The sequence below is a fragment of the Eublepharis macularius genome, chromosome 3 (assembly GCF_028583425.1).
Source record: "Eublepharis macularius isolate TG4126 chromosome 3, MPM_Emac_v1.0, whole genome shotgun sequence".
NCBI classification, from domain to species: domain Eukaryota; kingdom Metazoa; phylum Chordata; class Lepidosauria; order Squamata; family Eublepharidae; genus Eublepharis; species Eublepharis macularius.
In genome coordinates, this window is record NC_072792.1 from 158,968,705 (window position 1) to 158,993,488 (window position 24,784).

At 41.7% G+C, this 24,784-nt stretch overlaps 1 protein-coding gene across 1 annotated transcript in view; it reads left to right on the forward strand.

The window, feature by feature from the left end:
- ARHGAP20 (Rho GTPase activating protein 20) overlaps positions 1-24,784 on the forward strand; it is a 106,289-nt gene that overhangs the window by 4,284 nt on the left and 77,221 nt on the right. The window contains exon 2 of the mRNA XM_054974447.1: positions 17,634-17,719. Coding sequence (XP_054830422.1) covers positions 17,634-17,719 — 86 coding nt within the window. The remainder of the gene's footprint in view (positions 1-17,633; positions 17,720-24,784) is intronic.

Genomic DNA, 24,784 nt, shown 5'->3' on the forward strand with positions numbered 1-24,784 from the left:
AAAATCCACAGGTATCTTATATGAGGTAGATTTACTCAAGCATGGACAGTTCAGACTCTCCTCCAGGGTGGGTATCATTTATAAAAGGAGGAAGAGCGCGGGCTTCTTCTGTCAAAAATTGCTAACATAGGTTTGTGTGAACAAGAGGGCTAATGAAACGAGTTTTGTGGCTGCTAATTTAGTTGCTGCGTCTCTTTCAGTCTACACCTTACACCAGTCTTTCTGGATAAACTACTGCAATACAACAGAAAACAACTATCTAACTCTGTGATAATACTAAACTCATTACAGTGAGGGGTTTTTTTGTATTGTACGCTGTGTCTGATGCCGTTGCAACCCTATTTAAATAACATTTTCTTTATCAGAATGTCTGAGTATTAAAATAATTAGAATGAAACGAGTCCATTTGGCTACATTAAATTGTACTGTGTTAATGACCAAATCTCAAACAGATTATAAAAACTGTCCCCCTCCCCGCCTTTTCATATATCATTTTGAGAAATATTCTGTCAGTCTATTGTATCACGCAATTCACAAACAAATTTCAGATGCGTGCGCAGGAAAATAAGGCTTAGTGGCTTGTTTTCAACCACAGAGTAGGCGCTCTAAGTTTTCTTCAGGGGAAGTGGCAATTTCTGACAATCACCTCCACTCCCATTTTATTCCAGGCCCCAAGTACAATTTAATGGGGATATGCAGTGGGAGAGGGGAATCAGTGGAAATTACCATCTCCTCTTAGAAAAGCAGAAGTGCCTTTAGTTTTTGGAATGTGGTTGAATATAGGCTACTGCACAAAATTATGTATTGTTCAGATAATTTTGTTACCAGATTTATATATATTCATTTATAGTCCACCTTTCTCATTGAGAGCCAAAGTGTAATACAATATTATCAGCAGTTAGGACATTCACTGAGCAAGTACAATAATGAACAACATTTAGGACATTCAGTGAACAGATACAATTGGGTAAATGGTAGCAGAAAATTTGAAAACGCATAAAGTCAAGCATAAATATGAAATCTTTCTGAAACAATGCATTAGATATTTGCTGTTAATCTTACATCTAACTCAGTAATTCATAAGCAAGGCTGGGTTTGTAAGTAAGCATTCTATTCAATAACAAAAAACATTAAGTAAAACTAGCAGATACAACACCACAGCAGATTCAGCATAACCAGCTACTAAGTGAAACATACCTGCAGATTCATTTAGACACATATAGCAGATTGAGAAATACAATACAGTTAAGAAATACAGTAGTTGGATTTTTAAAGAAATTAACATAGATAAATAAAATACAAACAGACAAACATTGCTTACCATATTTTCATATTATTGAACATGGGGACAGGCTGCCCTTGAAAGATCTTGTCCTCTAAAGAATAAATTTATTTATTAAAACCCAGTCTAATTCTTCAGCCTGTAGGATTGATGAAGCACTGCCTCTTCTGAGATTTAATAAATCTTGATTTTTATTTGAACTAATCCTTATATGAAGCATGACATTTCAGCAGTGTATTTTTCTTACCACATTTTTGAAGAGAAATGGGAATTCTGTGGAATATGATTTAGTGGGAAATCCCCTCCTTGGAGTTTGGTTTCCCATTGCCTCATAATAAGGATTGGCCACATTCTTTGCCTAGACCAATGGTATGTAGTGGGTTTCAAGATGGTGGCAAGTACAGTATACACAGCAGTGTATATGGGCAAGACTGATTATTTCATTCATTTGACTTTTCATTCGACTTTTATTCCGCCTCCCCGCACAGGCAGGCTCAGGGCTGATTACATTCTGTAAAAACGTTACAATAAAACTTACAATTTAAAACAGTTTAAAACAGCAAAACTGAGGGTCATTTCAGATGATATAGCTTACACAGTGACTATTTAGAATCTCTCTGTTTAGCAATTGTGTGCACAACGAGGAGTTCAGAATCTATAGTGAGTGTCCACACAAAGGAGATATGGTAAGATCAGTTTCGTTATGCAGCTATGCACTGCAGATAAGTGACTGCCCACACAGATACATGTGCCATATGGTATGATTATAAACAATCACCATGCGGTGCTGTGTCATCTGAAATTACTCCCACAGCCCATATTTTTGTGGAGATTTTCTTTTAAAAAGTCCTTTGAGAGATTCTGCTTCAGATCACTTTGGCAGAGGGCATGCTGTTTGGCATTGGTCTTCACTGGTGATATTCACCAGTCTTCACCTGTGATGTTCGGCATTGGTCTTCGCTGGATCACTCCCCACTCCTCCACAAAGCCAGCTGGGTGACCTTGGGCGAGTCACAGTTCTCTTGAGCTCTCTTAGCCCCACCCACCTCACAGGGTGATTGTTGTGGGGTAATAATAACACTTTGTAAACCGCTCTGAGTGGGCATTAAGTTGTCCTGAAGGGCGGTATATAAATCGAATGTTATGTTATGTTATCATACCAGTTTTATGGGGTACTTTACAGTTTATTCACTCTGTGGATGTGGACAGGATTCTGGGAAAACTGACGCCTACCACCTGCTTGCTTGCTCCTTGTCCCTCATGGTTGCTTAAATCTGCCAGGGGAGGGGGTGCTGACTGACTGGGTTCAGGAAACAGTAAATGCCTCCCCTGCCTTGAAACAGGTGGTAGTGGGTCCATTCCTAAAGAAACCTACTCTGGACCTGGGAGATATGAATATTGTCCAGTCTCAAATGTACCAATCTTGAACAAGTAGTGGTAGGACAGGTCCTGAGATCCCTATATGAAGCGGATTTCTTGGATCCTTTCCATCTGGTTCAGGGCTGGTTAGTAGGCTAAAACAGCCCAGGCCTCCCTAGTTGAAGATCTGCACCATGAGATGCAACTCTATTGATCCTCCTGGACCTCTTAGCAGCATTTGATATCATTGACCATGGCATTCTTCTGGAGCTCCTTTCAGGGTTAGGACTAGGATGTACTGTTCTGCAAGATGGTGCAGTGGGACTGCTGCTTGGCTCCTGGTCTGTGGGTTCCCACAGAGTTCCAGCCTACCCAACCACTATGGTCATCTTCAGGGGCCCTTGCTGTCTGAGGTTAGATGAAGTGCAACCAGAGAAAAGGCCTTCTCAGCCATGGCATAAAAAATATGGAATTCCCTCACAAGGGATATCCATCTGTCCTTCTCTATTGGTGTCTTCTGCCAGAGGGTGATAACGTATCTGTTTTACCTGACATTCCCTTATTGAACCTTGTTCCAGCGTATATGTTTTAACGGTATATGTATTTTGTTTAATTGCTGTTTTTATAATATGTATTTCAAGGCTTTTTTGAAATGTTTTTGATTGTTTGTCGATTTGAGGACCCTAAGCTGAGTGGAAGAGTGGCATAGAAATTTTTAAAATAAAATAGTAAAAATAAATAGTGTATTCTCTTTTCTAGCAGCAGCATGACAGGCAGGTATACTGAAAATAAAATTTCTGACCACAACAGGATCTTCTCTCAAAAAAACCCTCCATCTGTTGATTATTGCCTGAGTTGTTGTTGTTAAAGGCGCAGGAGCCTTGCCTGGAAACAAATGTTGGCAACCCCACACTTGTTTATGAACATTGGCCCCCAAATGACAAGCTGTTCTTGCTCATAATCATTTTCTGATGTGAGTTCATTGAAGAACCTAAGGATTGTTTGTTAATAGACTGTTACCGCTGGGATATCTGATTCATTGTGCCAGTACATCACATGCTGTGACAGGCACTTGTATGTCTTTTGTGTACTAAATTGCTTATCACAGGTACCTTAATGGTTGTCCATGAGTCTTAAATTTACTTTTCTGGCAAGACATACTCCATGATGAAGATTCTTTCTGGTAGTATAGAATTCGAAGGGGCCCCCACCCCTTAAAGCCTGGGGTGTGTAGATAGCTCAGATGCCAAGACCTATTTCTTTATGGCTTTAGTTCTATGCACACTTGGACACTCCAGGACTTATTCAAAGTAATCATGTACTGAATAATGCTGCTTAAATCTGAAAATGGTTCTAGGAAGGAGGGTTAAATTACATGAGGGCATGTGTTTTAACAAGTTTGGGAAGAGCCAGTGTGATATACTAATTAATATGATGAGGCCAGGACTGTGGAATCCTGAGTTCAGATCCCCATTCTGCTATGGAGCTGAGTGGGCATCCTTGGGTTAGTCATTCTCTTTCAGCCTAACATATCTCAAAAGATAGTTTCAGGTGGGTAGCCATGTTGGTCTGCAGAAGAAGAGCAAGATTTGGATCCAGCTGCTCCTTAAAGACCAACTAGATTTTCAAGGTATGAGCTTTTGAGAGTCGAAGGGAGGTTTGACTGTTAAAAGCTCATACCCTAGTATCTCACAAGGTTGTTAAAGGGGGAGGGGGAACCCTGAGTTCTTCAAAGGAAGGGTGAGATAAAAATGTGATAGCTTATTCCATTGCAAGATTATTAACTCAGCAAGATTCGAGTCCACTTGCACGTTAATTTTCAAAGTATAAGCTTTTGAGTCTCGAAAGCTTATACCCTTGAAATTTTGTCAGTCTTTGTACTCAAATCTTGCTGTTCTAATGCAGACCAACACAGTTTCCCACCTGAAATTTTTAACATACTTTCCCTTTTGACAATGTAAGTATATGTGGAGTGAAAATAGGGTTTCCAACCTCCAGGTGGAACTTGGAGATCTCCTAGAATTACGACTGATCTACAGACTACAGAGATTAGTTCCCCTGAAGAAAATGGCTGCTTTAGAGAGTGGACCCAATGGCATTATACCCCACTGAGGTCCCTCACGTCCCCACTGAGGTCCCACCCTCCATGCCCCAAATTGCCAGGAATTTCCCAACCTGGAGTTGGCAACCCTAATTGAAGGTATTCATTAAACAATTATTGCTGAAAGGGCTGCAGTATTCTGGGCCATTTTTTAAAAAATAAGGCAGAGTAGAATAAGGGCTGTTCTTATTTTAGAGACAGGGAAATAAACTTACTATGGAAATAACATTGAGTGAATTTCCTGTAAAAACTGAGAGCTACTATGGTCCAGGATTTTCAGTGGGTACTGAGTGGCCTGATTCTACAGGACTTGGTGTCTTTGAGAAGAAAATCCTAATATACTTTCAAACTGGCTTTCTGCTCCAACTCTAGGGAGGGGAGGGAACTTAGCAGGTATAGTGCCATACCCCTTCCAAAGCAGCCATTTTCTCCAAGGGAACATCTCCATAGTCTGGATCACCAGGCTCCACCTGGAGGTTGGCAACCCTATCCAACTGTCAGTTCACAGTTGAAGTGTGATAAGGCCTCCGCTGCAGTGTGCACCTCTAGTTATTTTTTCTGTCTCTAGGGGTTGTGTTTTGTTGCCAATGTTCAACGACCCCTTGATCACCTGAGTGCTCTTGACAGGGTTGACTTGTCTGGCCATTTCTTGTTGTTTTCCTATAGCGGCCATTTTGAAGCAGGAAGTGGCAGTTGAATCAGGATGAGGAGTTGCTGAGTAGGCTGAGAATTGTACACTGGAACTGGTGTAGTTTGAAAGTGTGAGGGGAAGCAAGAGAGGAGGAAATCAACACAGAGCCTGGTGTTATTCAAACAAGTCAGGAGCAATGTAGAGTGAGGTAAGCAGATAGATATTGCAACCAGTTATGCGCTTGTCTAATTATAATTAAGTGTCACTGTTTCCAAGCTGGGAAGTGGTGGAAATATTTTTTGCAAAATATTTTTGGTGGTAGCAGGGAGGACGCTGAGAAATGTTACAGTTAGATAGTGACAATAGATATTCACTCCATCCTAGTAGTTTAAAATCTCTCTCACTTTCCCATAATATGATGACTGGAGAGGGAAAGGAAGGTGGAATTGCGGTCACTGAAAGACCTGCAGAAAAGAATATCCTATCCCTTTAACAGAGGCTTGATGTGTGTGAATGGGCAGTTGCAGCGTGACATGGTAGTTAATAATATTATCTGGTAAATAATGTCCTGTTAAGCCATTGTTAAAGAGACAGGGTATTTTTCTCTAGGTCTGTTGGTAACGCTAGGTGGCATGGTGATCTGTAGCAGCCAGGTTGTGGATGGAGATCTCCTGGAATTGCAACTAATCTCTAGGCAACAGAGATCAGTTCCCTTAGAGAAAATGGCTGCCCTGAAAGGTGAACTCTATGGTGTTTATACCCAGCTGAAGTCCCTCCTATTCCCAAACGCAATCCTGCCTAGGCTGTGCCCCCCAAATCTCTGGGAATTCCCAACCTAGAGTTTTCCAACCTAGAGTCTTACATAAGCAACCTAGAGTCTTACATAAGCAAGGAAGTGTCACTAAGTACTAGTAATTGTTAACCTCTCCCTCACTTTGTCTTTGTGGAAGGGCTATGGCTCAGTGGCAGATAGGGTTGCCAGGTCTGGCCAGGGAAATTCCTGAAGATTTGGGGGCAGAGCCTGGGGAAGACGGAGTTTGGGGAGGAGAGGGAGCTCAGTGGGGATATGATTCCATAGAGTCCACTTTCCAGATCTGCCATTTCCTCCAAGGGAACTGATCTCTGTTGCTTGGAGATCAGCTATAATTCCAGGAGATTTCCAGCCACCAACGCTGGGTTGACAACCCTAGTGGCAGAGCATATACTTTGCATGCAGAAGGTCCTATGTTAATCCCTGACCCTGATATCTTTAGTTTAAAAAATCTTAAGGGTCTTTCCCAACACATCCTAAGACCCTGAAGAGCCACTGCCAATCAAAGAACACAATACTGAGCTAGATGGACCAATGTTCTGACTTGGGCAAGGCAGCTTTGTATGTCTATATATTCACCAACAGCTAAAAAGAAAGGCATGTATGAATGAGGAAAAAAGAACTACTTCTGAGTGTCTGTTCAGAGTTTCTTTCCAACAGATTCACCCCCCTTTCAAATAATGGCATATGTATATATCAAATCCTTCTTGGTTTTATACCATTTTGTCAAAATCTTTCCACCAAAACCAAACAAAAACTTTGGGGAAAAGAAACCTGTAGCGGCAAAAAGTTTGCACTTGTAGCTCCCAAAGTCTTTTCATAGAACTTTGAATCCCAACGTTAAACTTCCTTAAGTTTGTAGTGCTGAAATGCCATAACAGAACAAATTAAAAAATTACGGACAGTGTAAGAGCAGTTATGTTGGCTTTCTGGAACAATATTTCTTTGTAGTAGATTTGTTTTAGTCTCCTGTCCTAGTCAGCTTAGAATGTAATTGATGTTGCCTGCATGTGGCAGGTGAGGGCCATCCAGCTGATGGATCAAAACAAGTTGTTGTTTGATTGTCTTGTTCAGAAATTTGGGTTTGGTTTCGTGCCCTCCCCCAAATGAGATAATCAGAAACTCTTACAATGAAAATAATTTTATCTTCCTCACTGATTAACAGTTGAAAAAAATGAATTTGATTTAAAACTGTATCCCTTCCTCTGAACCTCCAGTGTTTTTAACCAAAAGTTGGGGGTTTGCTGGCTGCATTTTAAAAATCAGAATCTGAATGCTAGCATTTGTAGACAGAGCTAGAAAAATCCATGAGCTGTGTTACTTTGGTTCCTAAAAATGTAATGTTGGCACCTAATTGCTTACCTAAAAGCTGTTAAGAACTGGCTGTTAGGAGTTTGAAATATTATTTCTGGTCCTGTTTTGAACTAATTATTGGTACAGAGTTACTGTTTGTGCTGGTTCCTAGGACAGCTCTGTCTTAATTAATTCCGTTTTAGGTTCACTTCAACACACGGTTGTGTATTCTTAATTCTTTTGACGTCAGTATAACTGTGTGTAGGATTGTACCCTTTAGGATTATCTGCTCTGAGTTATACAAAATGGTTAGAGTAAAAAACTGTGCCACTACACATATGCATACTACATAGTTAGAGGCTGGATCCACTAAGCAAGGAATCTTCCATTGGAAGGAGCAGAACTGACAAATCTAACACTATATTTTTCATGATTGCCTGGATGGAATATTTAAAAAAAAACATATTTATACTACACGATACTCCTAAGCTTGCTTACTTGGAAGTTCCATTCAGGTCTCTCAAACAGTTTCATTGTTTTAGTCATAAGCCAGTCCAAGTTCATCCATCAGCGGCTATGTATGTTAACACAATATTTAACCAGCACCAATCTGCCAATAAAAACGTACAGAGCACACACACATTCAAGCTGCTCCAGCACAGTTCATAACATGTTGCTCTTGGGCCTTAATGTCTGTCCATGGCAAAACATTTGTCTACTGATCACAGGCATATTTTGGTTCCTTAGTAAAAATTGAATTTTATGATCTTTAATTTCCATGGTGATACTTTGTGTAAGATAGAAGCCAAACAGATCCCCCCTATTGCCTTTTATAAGGAACATTCTAATTAGTAATGGGAGAGGATGCCTGTGCTCCAGAGATATCTATATAACAAGCTGTTGATCAGTTCAGGAATGCCTAACAATTAGGTCCATTTTTGGCACCCACTGGTGATGAGGGGCAGTCAGTGCCCAACTATTTTTTTTTTTTGCGTAATGTCCGATAATCTTTACACTCAGAGCTGGATGCTGGGACTGGCATGGATTTTTGGATTTGGCCAATCTTTTGATGAATAATCTAGTTATCAAGATTTTCTTTCATGTGTGTGTGTTTAGGATGAGAACATCTCTTTGTAGAGTACCATGTACATGATTGTCTAACCTCTAATGATTGAATTGTGTGTGAACCGAGCTTGCCCATTCAGCTTTGACCCTGGACCTCACTCTTTCATTTTTCTTTTGTATAACCCTATTTTAACATATATACAGGCTTGGATGACCACTGCTTGGCCTGGACTCTTGGTTCCCAATGCTTGTTTCAAGGCAAGCTATAGTTTGCTTAAAACTATAGTTTTCTGCTTTGCATGTTATGGCAAACTGATTTGCAGAGGGAGCGAATCTAAAAGCTTATGGAAAGGGCAGTGTAAGCACTGTATGTTCTTGAGTAGAGCTTTATATCTGAATTGACTGACACACAATGATGACGTTGCATATCTAAGTAACCATAGCAGTGGGCATTAACAAAGTCCTAGATAATGTATCAGTCTTAAGAAAACAATACAACTGCATTAGGTCCCAAAGGGCTTTTTTTTTTTGAGCTAGCTAATTTTGTGGTCCATGAAGCAGTTTTTTCTGGACTATGGTACCCCAGCAAACTTTAAGAGGTGTACGAATCGGTCCACATTCATAAGGAAAAGAAATTTGTTTCTGAAGGTTATGTTTGAAAAATCAGTTGGTTTATTTATTTCATTTATACCGTGCCTTTTCCCCCAGTGGGGACCCATAGTGGCTTACCTCCTTCTCCTCTCCTCCATTTTATCCTCATAACAAAACTATGAGGTAGGTTGGGCTTAAGGTATGTGGCTGGCACAAGGTTGCTCAGCACGTTTCCATCGCAGAGTGGAAATTCAAATTTGGATCTCCCAGATCTTAGCTTTCTGGGTTTTGCCTATAATAAATCTTACCAGGTATAATGCAGTAAGGTCATATGGTAAAAAATATTCCTTATCTTGGTACAATTCTGTGGAGAATAGAGCAGCCCTTGAGAAGACAGATGATGCCCACTCCTGATCTGGGTAATGCAGTTTGGATATGAGTATTTAATGAATGATCTTAATGAATGTTAGTGAATCCTGCTGTAGGGCAGGGCATGGAGTCCACCCTCCAAAGCAACCATTTTCTCCAGGGAAATTGACTTTTGGAGATCAATGGTAATTCCAGGAGATCTTCACCTGGACGTTGGCAACTCTATTAGGACTTAGCTGACTTCCTTATCTATCATTCCATGACTGTATTCCTGACATTTCCAATAACTAGTCTAAATTCACAATGATTTTCACACTAGGCAACATGTCAGTGACAACTCTAGTTTATATTTATATACGATCTCAGTGTCCATGAGAAGGAATTCTTGCTATGAAACTGTATCTGAGAGCAAATAACTTGTTTCAAACGTCCCTGCCCATTATGAGGTCTCTGAGTAGGGTTTCTTTGGCACTGGAACTTGGCATGCTTATGTTGGCTTGCCTGCACAGAGACATATCCCCGGTAGCAGTTTGGAACGAAGTTAGGACTGTCTGAGTTGTGTCAGTTTTAAAATCCCGCTGGGAAAGCCCTGAATTCTTGGAGTATGGGTGCATACTGCCAAGTACTAATCTGCTTGCTTTGTTTGTATATATTTGTAATATGCAAGCGCTCCTGGTCACAGAGGCAGGAATACAAACTCTATCATACTCATTTGGCAATGATGTGAAGTAGAACTTGCAATAGAAAGTGTATTGGGAAAACGTCCTCTCCTTAAAACGTCTTCTGTATACAAGCGTTTTTAATAATAAAGGGTTCTTCTTTCCATCCATGCTTGATCACAAGCGATATCTTGCTACCAACTTTAATTTAAAGTGGTAAAATTGTCTCATGAACTCTTTGTTTCACTGTTGGTAACCAGTGGGTACATAAAAAATGCAGAATGTTTTGCAGGCCTTCCCTTGCAACATCCTTATGAGCTGAGGCACCATAATTCCCATTTTATAGATAAGAGATGTGTGGGTTTAGATTAAGGTTTGAACCCAGTTTTCCTGAACCTGCCATGCACTTTGGTTTCGCTTTCTTAGGACAGAAGAATCTGTCTATACTTAGGCTATGGCTCTGTCCAGCCTAGTGCTGTATACTTCCCATACTCCCAGGAAGAGATATAACACTTCCAAAAATTGTAAAGCTGTGGGGGTTTTTTTCTGTGAGGGAAAAAAAGACATCTGAGAGGAATATTCAATATGTGCAATATTTATTTTCACATAAAACTGAAACCTATTTTGCTGCTTTAACATAAGATACATTAGTTAAAATTTGTACTCTGACATATTTATGGAATTCAAAACTATAAATGCCTTGATGTATTGTCGAAGGCTTTCACGGCCGGAGAACGATGGTTGTTGTGGATTTTCCGGGCTGTATTGCCGTGGTCTTGGCATTGTAGTTCCTGACGTTTCGCCAGCAGCTGTGGCTGGCATCTTCAGAGGTGTAGCACCAAAAGACAGAGATCTCTCAGTGTCAGTGACACTGTGACACTGAGAGATCTCTGTCTTTTGGTGCTACACCTCTGAAGATGCCAGCCACAGCTGCTGGCGAAACGTCAGGAACTACAATGCCAAGACCACGGCAATACAGCCCGGAAAACCCACAACAACCATTATAAATGCCTTGGTTTTCTACAAGCAAAAAAGCAAATACAGCTAATGCTAAAGCGACAGAAAGCTGCAAATTGTTGTATTCTGTGCTATCGTAGCACATTTCCCTTGTTACAAAAGAAAACAATCCCCCCCCCCCCCGGACTTCACATCTCTAGGGTGAGGTCTCACCAAGCTCTGCTCCTTGGATATGCCAGGGATTGAACATGGGATCTTAATACATATAAAGCATACATGTGCTCCCTACCTGACAAATCTTTCTCTTAAAGATTAATTTTTCTCCTACATTTTTGTAACCTAATGCAGTTTTAGGACAGGCAACATGATAAAACATTTGTCTGCCCCCTTTTAGTCCACACATAAAGTGGGTCAGTACTAAAGCCCCCCCACACACACTTTTGCATGGCTAAGAGATCTCCTGCAAGAAGAATTGAAATGTGGGTTCCACGTAGCATTTACTATAGTAACGGTATTCCCCATAAAAATCCATCTTCATGGGTAAGATGTTATTGCATATGTACTTGAGAACCTACCTGACCACTGCAGCCATCTTCTGAGGTCCTCCTTCAGGTGTCCCTACCTTTTGAGATCAGGCAGGTGCAACACGGGGGAGGGTTTCTTAGCTGTGGCACCAACATTCTGGAACACTGTCTTCCAACTTGCCTATGCTAAGGTTACCATCTCAGGTCTGGGAAATTCCTGGACATTTGTGTGTGGGGGTGGAGCCTTGGGGAGGGACCTCAGCAAGGTGTAATGCCATGGAGTTCCCTCTTCAAAGCAGCCATTTTCTCCAGAGAAACAGATCTCTGTAGTCTGGAGTTCAATTGTAAATTTGGGAGATCTCCAGGCCCCTCCTGGAGGCTAGCGTCTCTAGCCTGTCCCTTCTGTTGCCATGTTCAGCCAGTGAGTGAAGACATTTTTTTATTTGTCTGGTGTTTCCTTAGTGATCCATCTTTTCTGCTCTGTTTTATTGTTTTTATGGTTTTGTATGTTGATTTTATCTTAGTTTTAATTATTTTAAGGATGTGTTTTTGTTTAGTTTTAAGACTTTTTTTTACTATATATGCTTTTAATCTGTTAGCCACGGTGTTTGGAAGCTATTGGAAGAGCTGTGTGCAAGGGTATGGGGGACTGTGACGCTGCCTACAACATCACGTCTCTTTTGGCAAAAAAACCAAAAGTGACAAGGTAGCTCTAGGAATCACCATAAACTCCATAGGTTTATTGTAGAGTTTCCTGCCATTCCTAGAGCTACCCACTGGCACTTCTGGGTTTTTATTGGAAATGACATGATGCCACAGCCAAAGCTGAAGAGTGGCAGCGGGTAACAGGAATGGGAGGCAGGGAGTCCCCCTCTACCACCAGGAGAATGGAATCCTTCGTTAGCAGCCTGGGTGGCATTGATGAAGACATAAAGGTGGGGTATACATTTTCTAAACAAAACAAAAAAACAATAGTCTTGCTTTTTTTTGTTCTTTCAGTTTTAACCTAATTAATTGCTTCCTCTTCCTTCCTGCTGATTATTCTCTTCTGGCATTCATGAATTTGATTGTTTGTTCTGGTTCCTTCAGTGGAGGAGGCTTTAGTAATCTTTTAGCTTACTAGCAAGGCAAAGTTACTTCTCCTAATTTTTACTTAGCATGATGACAAAATAACAGCCATAACAATGATTTAAAAAAAAAACATCAGTAGCTTTAGCTGATTAAAAAAGCACAAAATTGTAGTTAAGGCTCCCCATGGGGTGGGGAAGACAAGGGCTGATAATGGACTAGTCCATTGCATCAGAGAACAGGATGTAGTTAAGCTGGAAGGAGAAGAACAAGATGAAATTTTAAAAGGACATTAGCCCCGGGAAGCCTCAATATTAATTAATTAATCAAAATTATTTCTCTCCTGCTCCAGAGATGCTTGAGACATTTCCCAAGCAATTAAAAAGCAATATAAATAATAATCACATATTAGAAGTCATATTTTAAAATAATCAATAGGAAGCCTAGGGCCTACAATGACGTTTTTTGCTGGCACTGGAAGCTTAGCACATACAGTGCTAGACAACTCTATATGGCAAGGGTCCCCAACCTTTTTGAGCCTGTGGACTCCTTTGGAGTTCTGACAAAGGGTGAGGGGCAACTACAAAATGGCTGCTGTAGGAGGAGGCACCAACCACAAAGTGTCAGGGAGTGAGGTTTTGTAGAACTCTACTAGTAATTCTTCAACATTTCAGGCAGAAGCTCTGCTTAACAGTGAGGCTTACCATTTGCCTGCTTATGGTGGGCAATTTCCAGGTAATTTTCTCTGTTGCCCACCACTGCTCCAAGCAGTAGAAGAAAAATAAATATAAATAAGGCTCTGACCTAATTGCTGCCAGAGTACACCTTGGAAGTGACAATGGTAGCTCTAGGAATTGCCAAAAACTCTGTGGCAAATCCACCATAGAGTTCTGCTCTGCACCCAAAGGATACAGAAGGTATCTAGCTCAGTCGCATCCCCTCATTTATGTCCGTGGGCAAAGGTCTTCCCCAGTTATATGTAATTTGAAGCCAAGACAAGTTATCTGATTGCTCTCCCACAAATCAAGTACTTCTTTTATCTGCTTCACACCTCTGAATATAGTTATTGCTGCAAAACCTATGAGGTCTTGCAGTCCTGTTTCTTGTGAGGAACATCTCCAACCCAGAATTTGCATAGTGTTTTGTGTCTGGTTGGTGAGTCTTGATAAGGGACACTACATTTACTTTGGGTGGGCGATGTGGCTACTTGAAATGGCATCCCGGAATGAATACCTGTTCAGGACACTTAGGAACTCCTCTATTTGGCCTCAGATACGTGCCATTCTGAATGGTGTGGTAACATTGAGCTTCACTTCTTACCTTGTTAACATTAGTGGCTAAGATAATTGGTGGCTGGCTACACAACATGAAAAAGACTTTAACAGAGGACTCCAACTCTTGATCATCTCGTGGGATGGCTGTTTTTTTACTTTTATATGTATTTTTTTTAAAGAATCGAATATAGGTTGCAGTGGTTTGAACACAGTGCTAAATTTATATTGCTAAATCTCTGGTGCCAGATGGATTAAAATCACAAATGGAATCCACAAAATATGTCACCACGCCCTGTCCTGCAGAAGCCATTGCAAGCAGTAAAGACTTGGCCTGTTTCTGAAAGGTGGTCAGGTTTGGGTTACTTCATGCAGCTTCAGTTCTTTCCCTTGTCCTTATACAGCCCTTCTTTTAACCTGTTATTCCCTGATCTCTAACCCATAGTCACTGCAAAAAGAAGCAAGCAGATTTCTAGAAAGGGGAAAACAGATCCCACAAATGATGCAATATGATAAAGAAGTTTACATATACGCTAGCTAGTATATAGCAACATACGTGGTTGCTTATTATAAAGATTGTCTCCAGGATAGCTTCCACATGGGGGAGATTCCTCATTGTGCACTCGTTGTTCCCACAATGCATGCACAGCAGCAATAGATTATACACGTGGGTGGTTTTCCCTTTCTATCCCCTTCCACCCACCATTTCTCCACAACTGGTGAGGTTTATTCGCAAGCTTTAAAAAATCGGTAGCAGCTATAGTGCAGTAACTAGTAAGGAGGCAGGTGGAGTCAAGGGATGGGGAGAGAAATGGTGCTGAGAATCCCTGGGCTGTAGTATCCACTCCTTTCCATCCACATAACAAAATCTATTTTTAGTATAATCGGTCCGGAAAGGTGGTACCAAAGCAAGTTTGGGGGGAAATGCAACGGTGCACAGAAAAACCTGGAAATCAATCAGTGTTACACAGAGCCGCCCCCTCCCCCCAGCTGCAGTTTGGGAGGCAGCAGAGCTAAATATCTGTGTTGAAGCAGCTCTGGTGTCTATGTTGATCCATTTTTTTCCCTTTTATGCTGTGAATGCTTGCTGTGGATATGTATGGAAATACATACTAATTACAACTTGCTTGCAAGTCCACCTATACAAATCAGTCCAAGTCCGTACTGCTGTGGGCACTTACTTCAGAGTAAGCTCCCTCCCAGTTCTCCTGAATAAACAGTGAAATATTTTCTAAATGGTATTTTTTTAATGGGTCACAGAACCCGAGATGATTCTAACTGAGGACTCCAGACCCCCTTCCCTGTTACATTGTTTTTCATTGTTTCCTTCATTTCAGTGCAATGTTTGGAAAAGCTCATTCAAGCACAAGCATTTCGTTGCCAATGTAAATAGTTACTAAGGATAGTGGCTAACTGCTCTTGCCTGCTTTGTCTCCGTAGCGGGCAAGTCCTTAGGAGGACGTTACATTCTTTGTGACAGAACCCCCCTGCAAAGTGCCAAGTGTGTGCTGATTGTATTAATGCCTGAACTATTGGCTCTGTCAGCAATCGGAACCTCCCTTTAATGGAAAGGAGTACGGGTCGAGTCTATAAATATCATCGTCGACCTGCTGACGAAGGAGAGGTTCTCTTATGATTTGAATTAAAATAAAATCAGCTTGTTGCACCGTGATCTTAGAAGTATTAGAGACAAAAATAGAGGCTGGTCATGTTTACTGCTGCCCTGATATGGATTTGTAGGATGGGTGGCTTGAAGGTTTTTTGTACCTCTTTTCATGCCTTCAGGTCAAAGCCATTTGTAGGGCTTATAACAACAATAACAACAACAACATTTGGTGTATATACTGCCCTTCAGGATGACTTAACACCCACTAAGAGCATTTTACAAAGTATGTCATTATTATCTCCACAACAACAATCACCCTGTGAGGTGGGTGGGGCTGAGAGAGCTCCTAAAAGCTGTGACTGACCCAAGGTCACCCAGCTGGCTTCAAGTGAGGAGTGGAGAATCAAACCTTGTTCTCCAGATTAGAGTCCCATGCTCTTAACCACTACACCAAACTGGCTTTCTACTGAACCATGTCAAATCTGTGCATAAGACAATTTTGATTTTATTTTTAACTAATCCAGAACTGTGGATTCATGCTGCTATTTTGTTGGTGCTTAAACTGCAATAGAAAGTGAAACTTTTAGACTTGAAATTGTTACCTGTGTTTATTGAAAGCAGATTTCCTCTAGCACTCATATACACAGGGCAGGTGCCAGACTACCCCCTCCTGTCGCAAAGTCCAGGAGATAGGTAGGTGGTGATTGGCTTGAAAGGAAAACAATAACAAAACCCCAACCACCTCAAATTTCTTACATAGTGCTCTCACAATTACCTTGTTGGCTGTGGCACAGGGTGAGTTTTTGGTACCGAGTGATAGCCTTGATCTACTTGGATTCACATGGAAATGGATGCTGAATTGTGCAATATGGTTGTGTTCTTGAAATTACTTGCAGTTCACTTACAGTGATGAAACTGATACTTGCTGTGCAATTGTAAGCAGAGTTTCACCCTGCCCTTAAGTCCGTTGAAGTCAGTGTGCTTAGAAGGATATAACTGCTAAGTTTCAGGTGGGTAGCCTTGTTGGTCTGCAGTAGAACAACAAGATTCAAGTCCTGTAGCACCTTAAAGGCCAACAAGATTTTCAAGGTATGAGCTTTTCAGAGTCAAAATTTCCTTTTGACTCTCAAAGCTCATATACCCTGAAAATTGTGTTGGTCTTTCAGGTTCTACTGGACTCATTACTTGCTGCAGCTCTGCTTAGGTTTACAATGTATAGACATTTTCAGTTCCTAGTACTCGTGACTGCAAACTGCTATAGAGACAGACAGCGCTATGGAACCTTGGAACAAATGTACTTTTTGGAGACCGGCTTACCTTGGATTTGGGAAATTAGTAGTCATGAGGATGAACAAAATGTAAAGATTGTTTCATTAACTTAAAATAGGTTTATGCCTAGCAAATAACAATAGTGGGTTTTGGTGAATAGGTATGTGTGCAATAGGATGGATTTTCTCTTAAATCCCAGAAAAGTAATGATGATCGTAGCAGAACACTGTGAAAAGTCTGTAAGCGCTAACGTTGAGAGGAGGTGGATCTTACCACATTTTTTGCTCGTTCAAGAGGGAGGCTAGGTGGGATCACATCTTAATTCCCTCCTCATTGCAGCCTCTATTGGGGACTCATAACCCCCAGCAGAGCCTTTTCTGGGATCAAAAGGGGGCCACTCCTTTGTGCCGGAGGAAAAGATGACAGAATCCAACCCAGCATATGGTCATTTAGGCAGGAAGTGGAGGAGTGCTTGTTACAAAAATGGCCCGCTTACAAAAACGGACACACAAGCTACTAGTGGTAACCTTTTACTGACACAAGTCATACGAGGGCCTGTGTTCCCTCACCTGGAGATCTCTCCTTTCCCAGTATATAACATTTTGCAGACTTTGCTCTTACCCCCTGGGAGCTGGGAAAGCACTTTCTGCCAGCGTGCTGTTGGAATCCATCTAGTGAAAGCAATTTTGTTTTTCCCTGTTCATGTATTTCTTCCATCCAGTTATTATTGTAAAGTTTTTTTTTTAAAAAATTCATTTTGTTTCTGTTTTTCATCAGAAAATGAAGAGCTTGGCCCAAAGACGTCAGTCTGCCCCGTCCCTCGTGATCAGCAAGGCTCTGAACAAGACCAGAACAAATGCCAGGTGAGGTGGAATGTGTTTTTTCTGGCAGTCCCTCCTTGCAGGTTTCCCATCCCAGACTGTAATGTGTATTTTTGACAAGCAGTTAACTGCACAAGGCTAAAATGGTATCTGCAGAGGAAGGTGCAGTCGACCCCCCTCAAGGACCGTTTCCGGAGGTATTGAATCTCTGAGAAGTAGAGAAATGTGTGGAGCAGAGTAATGGCTATAGCTTCACAAATCAGGTTTCTCACATTTAGAAACTTTGGGTAATAATATTTGATGATCGTTATATTTGAGGGGGGAAAATACCTATGAAATTCCTTGCATGGGGATTTGCAGAGGGAAAGTGATTATTTTCAGGACTGGGCGATGGACTGCGTGTAGCTTGCCTGTACATTTTATGCAGGTGCCAAGCTCTGTATGCAAAACAACTGGCTCAGACCATGGAGACTCTACCTGCCTACCTACCTGTCACTTTCTTGATGTGAAAGAATGAAACTTCCTATAAACTTCTTTTGCTTATACAGACCAGTCTGTCGGCTCTGGTTGGTTCAGCAGCTGCTTTTGGAGGTCTTTTTCTTCTGGGAAGTCCATTTGGCCTCTGTTAGATCTTTGGCCTTTTTGCAGATGATGCCCACCCTCTGGAATGGTATGCAAGGCATCTCCTCTGGTTAGGTTACCTAAACTGTGTGCAGTGCTGTTTTATTCCAGCAAGCTTTTATTAGTTAAATTTTAATGCCTATAATCTTTGGGTTTACATTCTGAGCAATTTTATTCTTGTGTTTATTTGAGCGGATTCTTTTTTTATTGCTTCTGCTGTATGAAACTATTTCAAAGTCTTGTGCTGATGGATTATGTTGGGAAAGGGGAGGTCTTATTGATTCTGGAGACCTGTGGAAAAACTCAAGGATGGACCCCAGAATTACTCCGGCAGTGGGGGGGGGTGGAGGGTGGTCAGCTGTAATGAGGTCGGAGTTCACCAACCTATAGCTGATCATTCTTGCCCCTGACTGAGTCTCAGGCAGTGCGAGGGATTTTATGGCAGCAAGGTAGGGTTGACAGGTCCCCCTGAGTCCAAACTGAGGGTTGGGGTGTGTGCATCGGGAGTATTTACCTTGAGAGCACTTCCTTGTTGTGCTGGGAATGATAACGTTCCTGGAAGGAAGGAAGTGAAGGCCCCGAGCAGGGCTGATTTTTAATCACATTTTAACAAATCAACCCCGCGTGGAAACCTTCACTTTCTTGTCACTTGTCATTCTGATGTGACAAGGAAGCGTTCTGTAGCATGCAGAAGCAGGCTGTGGGGATCCTGGGCCCATTCCCCATGCCTTTTTCCCCTGCTGGCCAGGTAAGAGATGGAGGGGGGGGCAGAGCCTGGAAGCAGGGTTTCCCCTGTCCCCGTTAGGGGACTGGTAACTCTGCAGCGGGGACTTCAGGGCAGCAGCTTGGGCAGCTGGCTGCAGAGTGGTCTCTCAGCACTGCCCCCCTCAGCATGAGCTTGGGGCAGCTGTCCTGGATGCCTCATGGCTAGGTTTGACAGGTCCAGGGTGGGAAATTCCTGAAGATTTTGGGGAGCCTGAGGAAGATGGGGTTTGGGGAGGGGAGGAACTTCAGCAAGGCATAATACCCCAGATTCCACCCTTCAAAGCAGCCATTTTCTCCAGGGGAACTGATCTCTGTTGTCTGTAAATCAATTGTAATTCCAGAAGATCCCCAGGCCCTACCTAGCAGTTGGCAACTCTACTCGTGGCTGAGATTACCCCTGTGTTGAAAGCTACTTCCAGCATAGGTAGAAGTGGGGCATATACTCTAAAAATGAATAAGGGGTGCTTGCAAGATGAAGAAAATGGATGTACTTTTTGATGAGCCCAACCCACTGTTTAGAGAGACTCCAGCAATGCAAAGCTAGCGGCTAGTGTTTCCTAAAGAAGGAGGGCAGAGCCAAGTGGGAAATACAGACGCCTGCTGCAGAACGTGGCTGCCCAGAATTTTCATGGGTTTCCTGGAAATAGTTTTTCTTCTTCGATGGGATTAAGTAGTTTCATATTTTTAATTATGGCAATTGAAGAAAGCCTGTTGAAAACATTTAGAAAATTCTGTGATGGCTGAGTAGAGTCATGCCACTTTTCATTCTATCGAGATCCCTGTTGAGGAACACAGTAAGGAATTTTTTAAAAAATGAAGGCAAAGTATAATACATAGCTTTTTACAACCTTTTGATAAAGCAACCGTGTTGGTTAAAGCAAAGGTATCTAAATAGCATCTGCACAAATGGTTTTTGTATTTAATTTAGATTATTACAGCACACTGGTCTCACTAGCATGAGCATTTGCTGGCAAGAAAACTTTTATTGTCCAGTGGAAGTTCATGGTACTTGAATTGAAAATAAAAATAATTTTTTTCCAAAAGAACCTATGCTGATATATCATGCCCGCCTTTTCAGCATTCTTACGCTTTGATTTCACACCACCACCACTACCTGGAGATTCCACCCCACCCCCACCCCCCAAATCACTGCCACTAAAATGGATTGCCTGTTTTGTTTGGAATGTATTTATGATAGGAAAAGTGTGTTCTGTCTTCATTCACAATGTATTGAGAATAGGAATAGCCAGGAGCATGAAACTCCTTTCCACTTTAATCATCCACTACATCTTCCTTTATTTCTAGAACTAGCACATAAGTAAACGATTGCTGGACTGCAGCCCAGGTGGTTCATTTTTATTCTGCTCTGAGACATCTGTATTGGCTACAGCTATCATTTTCAAATGTCCTAAACTTGGGGAAACTTTTCTTTTGCATTCATCTTTGACAGACAAATACCACATTTTATAGTCTGTCTTTCTCATCGAGAATCCAGGCAGATTACACGGTGTAAGTCATGAGCTGAGAATGTCCTTAGGACACATAATACTCGATTGTGGCTGCATATTACAGGGAAAGATGAGTGGTGGGGGAAAGATGTCTTTTAGGAAAGCCTATCTACCATTATTTATTTCTCATTGAGGTGTCCCATAAGCTTCTGGAGAACTTCAGGACTCCGGAGCTGAAAACTTCTTGGTAGACCCAGAGCTCCTTTATATAAACCTGTGCACTGCTCTAAAGAGATTAGCAGATAATAAGATTAGTTTGCTAAATGTTTTGTGCAGCATTTTTCTACCTGCACTGTCATCATCAAAGACTGTGATGCATTGGCCTATCCTCAGATGAACTGTCCCCCCTCCCCCCGTGCTTTCCATCTTCACACTCTGTCGCTGCCCAACCTATTCTGTAGTTCATATACTCATTTGCAGGTGTTCTGAGATGGCTGGCACATGATATCGACTCCTTTAAATTAACACTTTGGGTTCTGTTCATTCCCCCCCCCCCCACACACACACTAATGTGCCTTCTTTTCTGTTTCATAAAATGCCATTCCTCTTCATCAATAATCAAACAAGTGGTTTCTAATCTATGCTGTCTGTAAATGCTTAACTCTTGTGAACTTCCCTTTTATAAGCAGTGGGGGGGGGGAGCATTGAATAGCATCACCTCTGGTGTATACAGATCTTCACGTATTTTGCCTCAAAGTTATCTTGGTATTTAGCATTTCCCCCCCTACAAAATAGCTACTGATCTAGGCTTCAATCAACTATTGGTGAATTCTGGCACCAAATCCTATTGCTGATAGTCAATCTGTTTCGCGATTGACCTGTCTGTCACAAAACTCTTCCAGTGTTAGTTTACATCTGCAGGGGATTTAATGAATAGTCTCTCCTTCAGCAGCTGATTCATCTTGGTACTTATTAAACTCATTGAGTAAGTTTAGTCTGGAAATATTTAGAAAACCTGGCAAGTTTATCGTTTTGTACCATTTTATTGTCTGTTCTCATGTGGCTTCTCCCTGTCAGCTGCTCCACAATGTAGTCTTAGCCACGGGAGTTGAAAGATGGCTGCCAGGATTTAAATAACGAAGCCAGTTTTAAACTCTGAAAGTAGTCAGTCAAGCAGTCCTTGGATTGTGTGTCTTGATGTGTGTGGGAACTTTGGACTGCAATCCTGTCTGCAGAAGGGAATTCCCATTTCCTTGAATAAAACTAGTTAGTGAACTGTTTAATAGTTAACTGTTTTCTGCATTTTTTATTTCTATACATTGAGTTGTACTGAATTTAACTCCGTTGATAATCTAAAATTACTCCTTCTAACAGAGTGAATACTGAAATTTGGTTACTCTTATTATTGTTTCCAATTGATGGGGAAAACAAGGGTGCATTCAGACATCGTTTTAGTTTCACAATTATGAAGAGCTCAGACAGCATACATGAGTCCTCTATTTCATCCTCACAGCAACCCTTTGAAATTGGTTAGGCTGCAAGTTAGTAACTGGTTCATAGAAACACATTGAATAGGGATTTGAACTCAGCTTGGTCCAGTCATAATTGGATGTTCTAACCACTGTGCAACACAAGCCTGTGCCCTTTTAATAGGGCAATAATTACCTAATTAAATAACTTGATGACATTTCCCTATTACACCAGTTACTCAGATGCTGATACCACAGAAACTTGCTTGGGCTTGGAACTATGGTTGCCAGGTTCCCTGACCCCACCCCCCAGGCAGGTGGTTGGGTGCCTGGCACCTACCTTATGGCTTTCCCTCTTGCACGTGCTTCTGGCCTGCATGATGATGTCACTTCTGGGGAGTGACATCATGTGGGTCACGTGCCACCCTGGGAGTGCTCCCGTGCTCCCCAGGAGGCTGAATTGTGCCCAATTCAGCCCCAAATTGGCCTGAATGGGGCTGCTGCAGAGTGCAGGAATGCTGCCTCATTCCACAGCAACCTAAGCGGGACATGGGAATGCACCGTGCCACCTGGAAGCTCACCCTGGGAAGTGTGTTCCCCTCTCCTGCCTGCCAGGTAAGTGGAAGCGGAGGTGGAGGGTGGGAGTGGGGGATCCCTCCACCCTTGGTGGGGGACTGGCATCCTACTTGGAACTGTGGTAAAAAAGCTGACTAAATACACTTGCTACAGATATTTACCATGTAAATTTTCTAGAAGGATGACTGATGCATCAAGCTCATTGTATCCCCAGGCTCAAGATGAATAATTTCAAAAATGTTGAAATGTGTATCTTGTTAAAACCATGCCAAAATGCATAAAAGCCCTGCTGGCTCAAGTCGGTAAACCAAGTGACCCTGGGAGATTTAAAGACATCAGTAATAGCAGCCACATATCCTCCCTCCTCAGTGATTCAGTCTTTTCCACATTCATTTCCAATCTGAATGTCAAGTTTAATTGGAAAGAGAACGTTGATAATCTGGTCCTGCCATCATATTACTACCAGGTAGTTTCTGGCTCCCACTAGTAAAGAAGATACCTAAAAATGTCCTTTTCCTTTTTTCCCAGTTTGTTTTTTCTCTTCCATCCATTGATGCAAGAGGCTTCTGGAGCGCTTTTCAGAATGTGCTTCCAGATGATCACATTGGCATATTCCTTTCCATTAAAATAGACTACTGAGTAGGTTTGTGTAATGATTCCAAGTAAATGTGTGCCTTACACACACTTAGCAAATGGCAGTCTCAAGCTGTATCTACCCACTTTGGACCTTCTTATTTTAAGTCTCTGAATAGCTGATGAAGGAGCCCTGGGGATGTTAGGTAGTATTTGGCTAAGAATATGGTAAACAGCTGTAATCTGCCTGTTTATCACTGGGATTTTATTGTATAAGAGAGATCTTAGTACTGAATTTTAATGGAGTACTTGAGATTTGCCTAAACCAAATAATTATCTTCTGTTGGAATGCTAGTTATGCAGGGAGATGAGAATTGGAATGAAGACCAGCTAACAAATCCCTGGAAGTTTGAGCTATTTAAGTGCAGATCTCTCTAGTGGAAGCCAAAACTCTGTTGACAGCATGTCATTCATTTCCATTTGTACTTTGAACAGATAGTTTTCAAAACTGTGTAACTCCTTGCATTCTAATCCAGAGTAAAATTTCCAGTAGTTTTATTAGCTATAATATGGCATAATTTAGGCTGTGTCCACATGGGGAAGATTCTCTGCATTGCTTTCATCACCACTGTGCACCATGAATCAGACTATACAGCACTGGCTGTGTTGTACCATGCAGGGCTGCTGTCCGTTGTTGTACTCCCTGAGAGTAAAGAATGCACGGAAGACATCTTCATCTCATAACTCAGTATCTAGACGAGTGACTCTTTAATGTCTAAAAAAGACAAAGTCCTTAGTCTGTTCTCTTGGAGCTGCTCTTTCAACGTCCTCCATCACCTGGTACTGATACTGGTGTAAGCCTTCAGTGCAATTGTCTTCTCCATCTTCTGCCACTTAGTTATCAGCAAAGAAGTTGGTCAGGCTTATTTTTCTCATATACAAGAGAAGTTAAAATAATTTCCCCTCTGTGACAAACAGGAGACTGTCCTGCCTCTGGAAAGTAAAACAGCCAATCAGCTGTTTCATACCTGAGCCTGTTTAGAATGCTATTCCAGCATCCAATCACCTTTCAGAGGAGGGATAGCATGTTGGAGGGAAGCAAAGCTGCAGTCAGTTTGGGTCTGCCTCAGCAAGAGTGCTGCCTGGTAGCACGGCAGAGTGGTTTTGCTGCAGCTCTGGGAGAGGACAGATTACCCAGTTGTGAGGCCTGCCTCTCATGATAAGCAGACCTGGTACCATTTTGCCTGATTTTTATGAATCATATGCATATTCATTCATTCATTCATTCATTCATTCATTCATTCATTCATTCATTTATCATATTTGTATTTTGCTCTCCCCACAAGTGGGCTCAGGGCAGATAACAACCTTAAAATCATTTAAAACGGTCCATATTAAAACAATTTTGGAACAATTTTGTTGCTCTTCAAGGTGCCAATTAGTCTTTAGAATTTTGCTAACATAGCTATTCCTCCGGAAACTGTCAGTACAACTATGGTTCTTCTCTGATGTGACCTAATCGGGTTCAGTAATACAAGACAGACACTTGCTATTCCTCCTGACGTCCTCTTCTCCTTGCATTGGTTGATGGTCAACTTTAGTATTTTCCCATTTGACCTCACAGCCCCCAAGATCTGATGTCTCATCTCACAGGG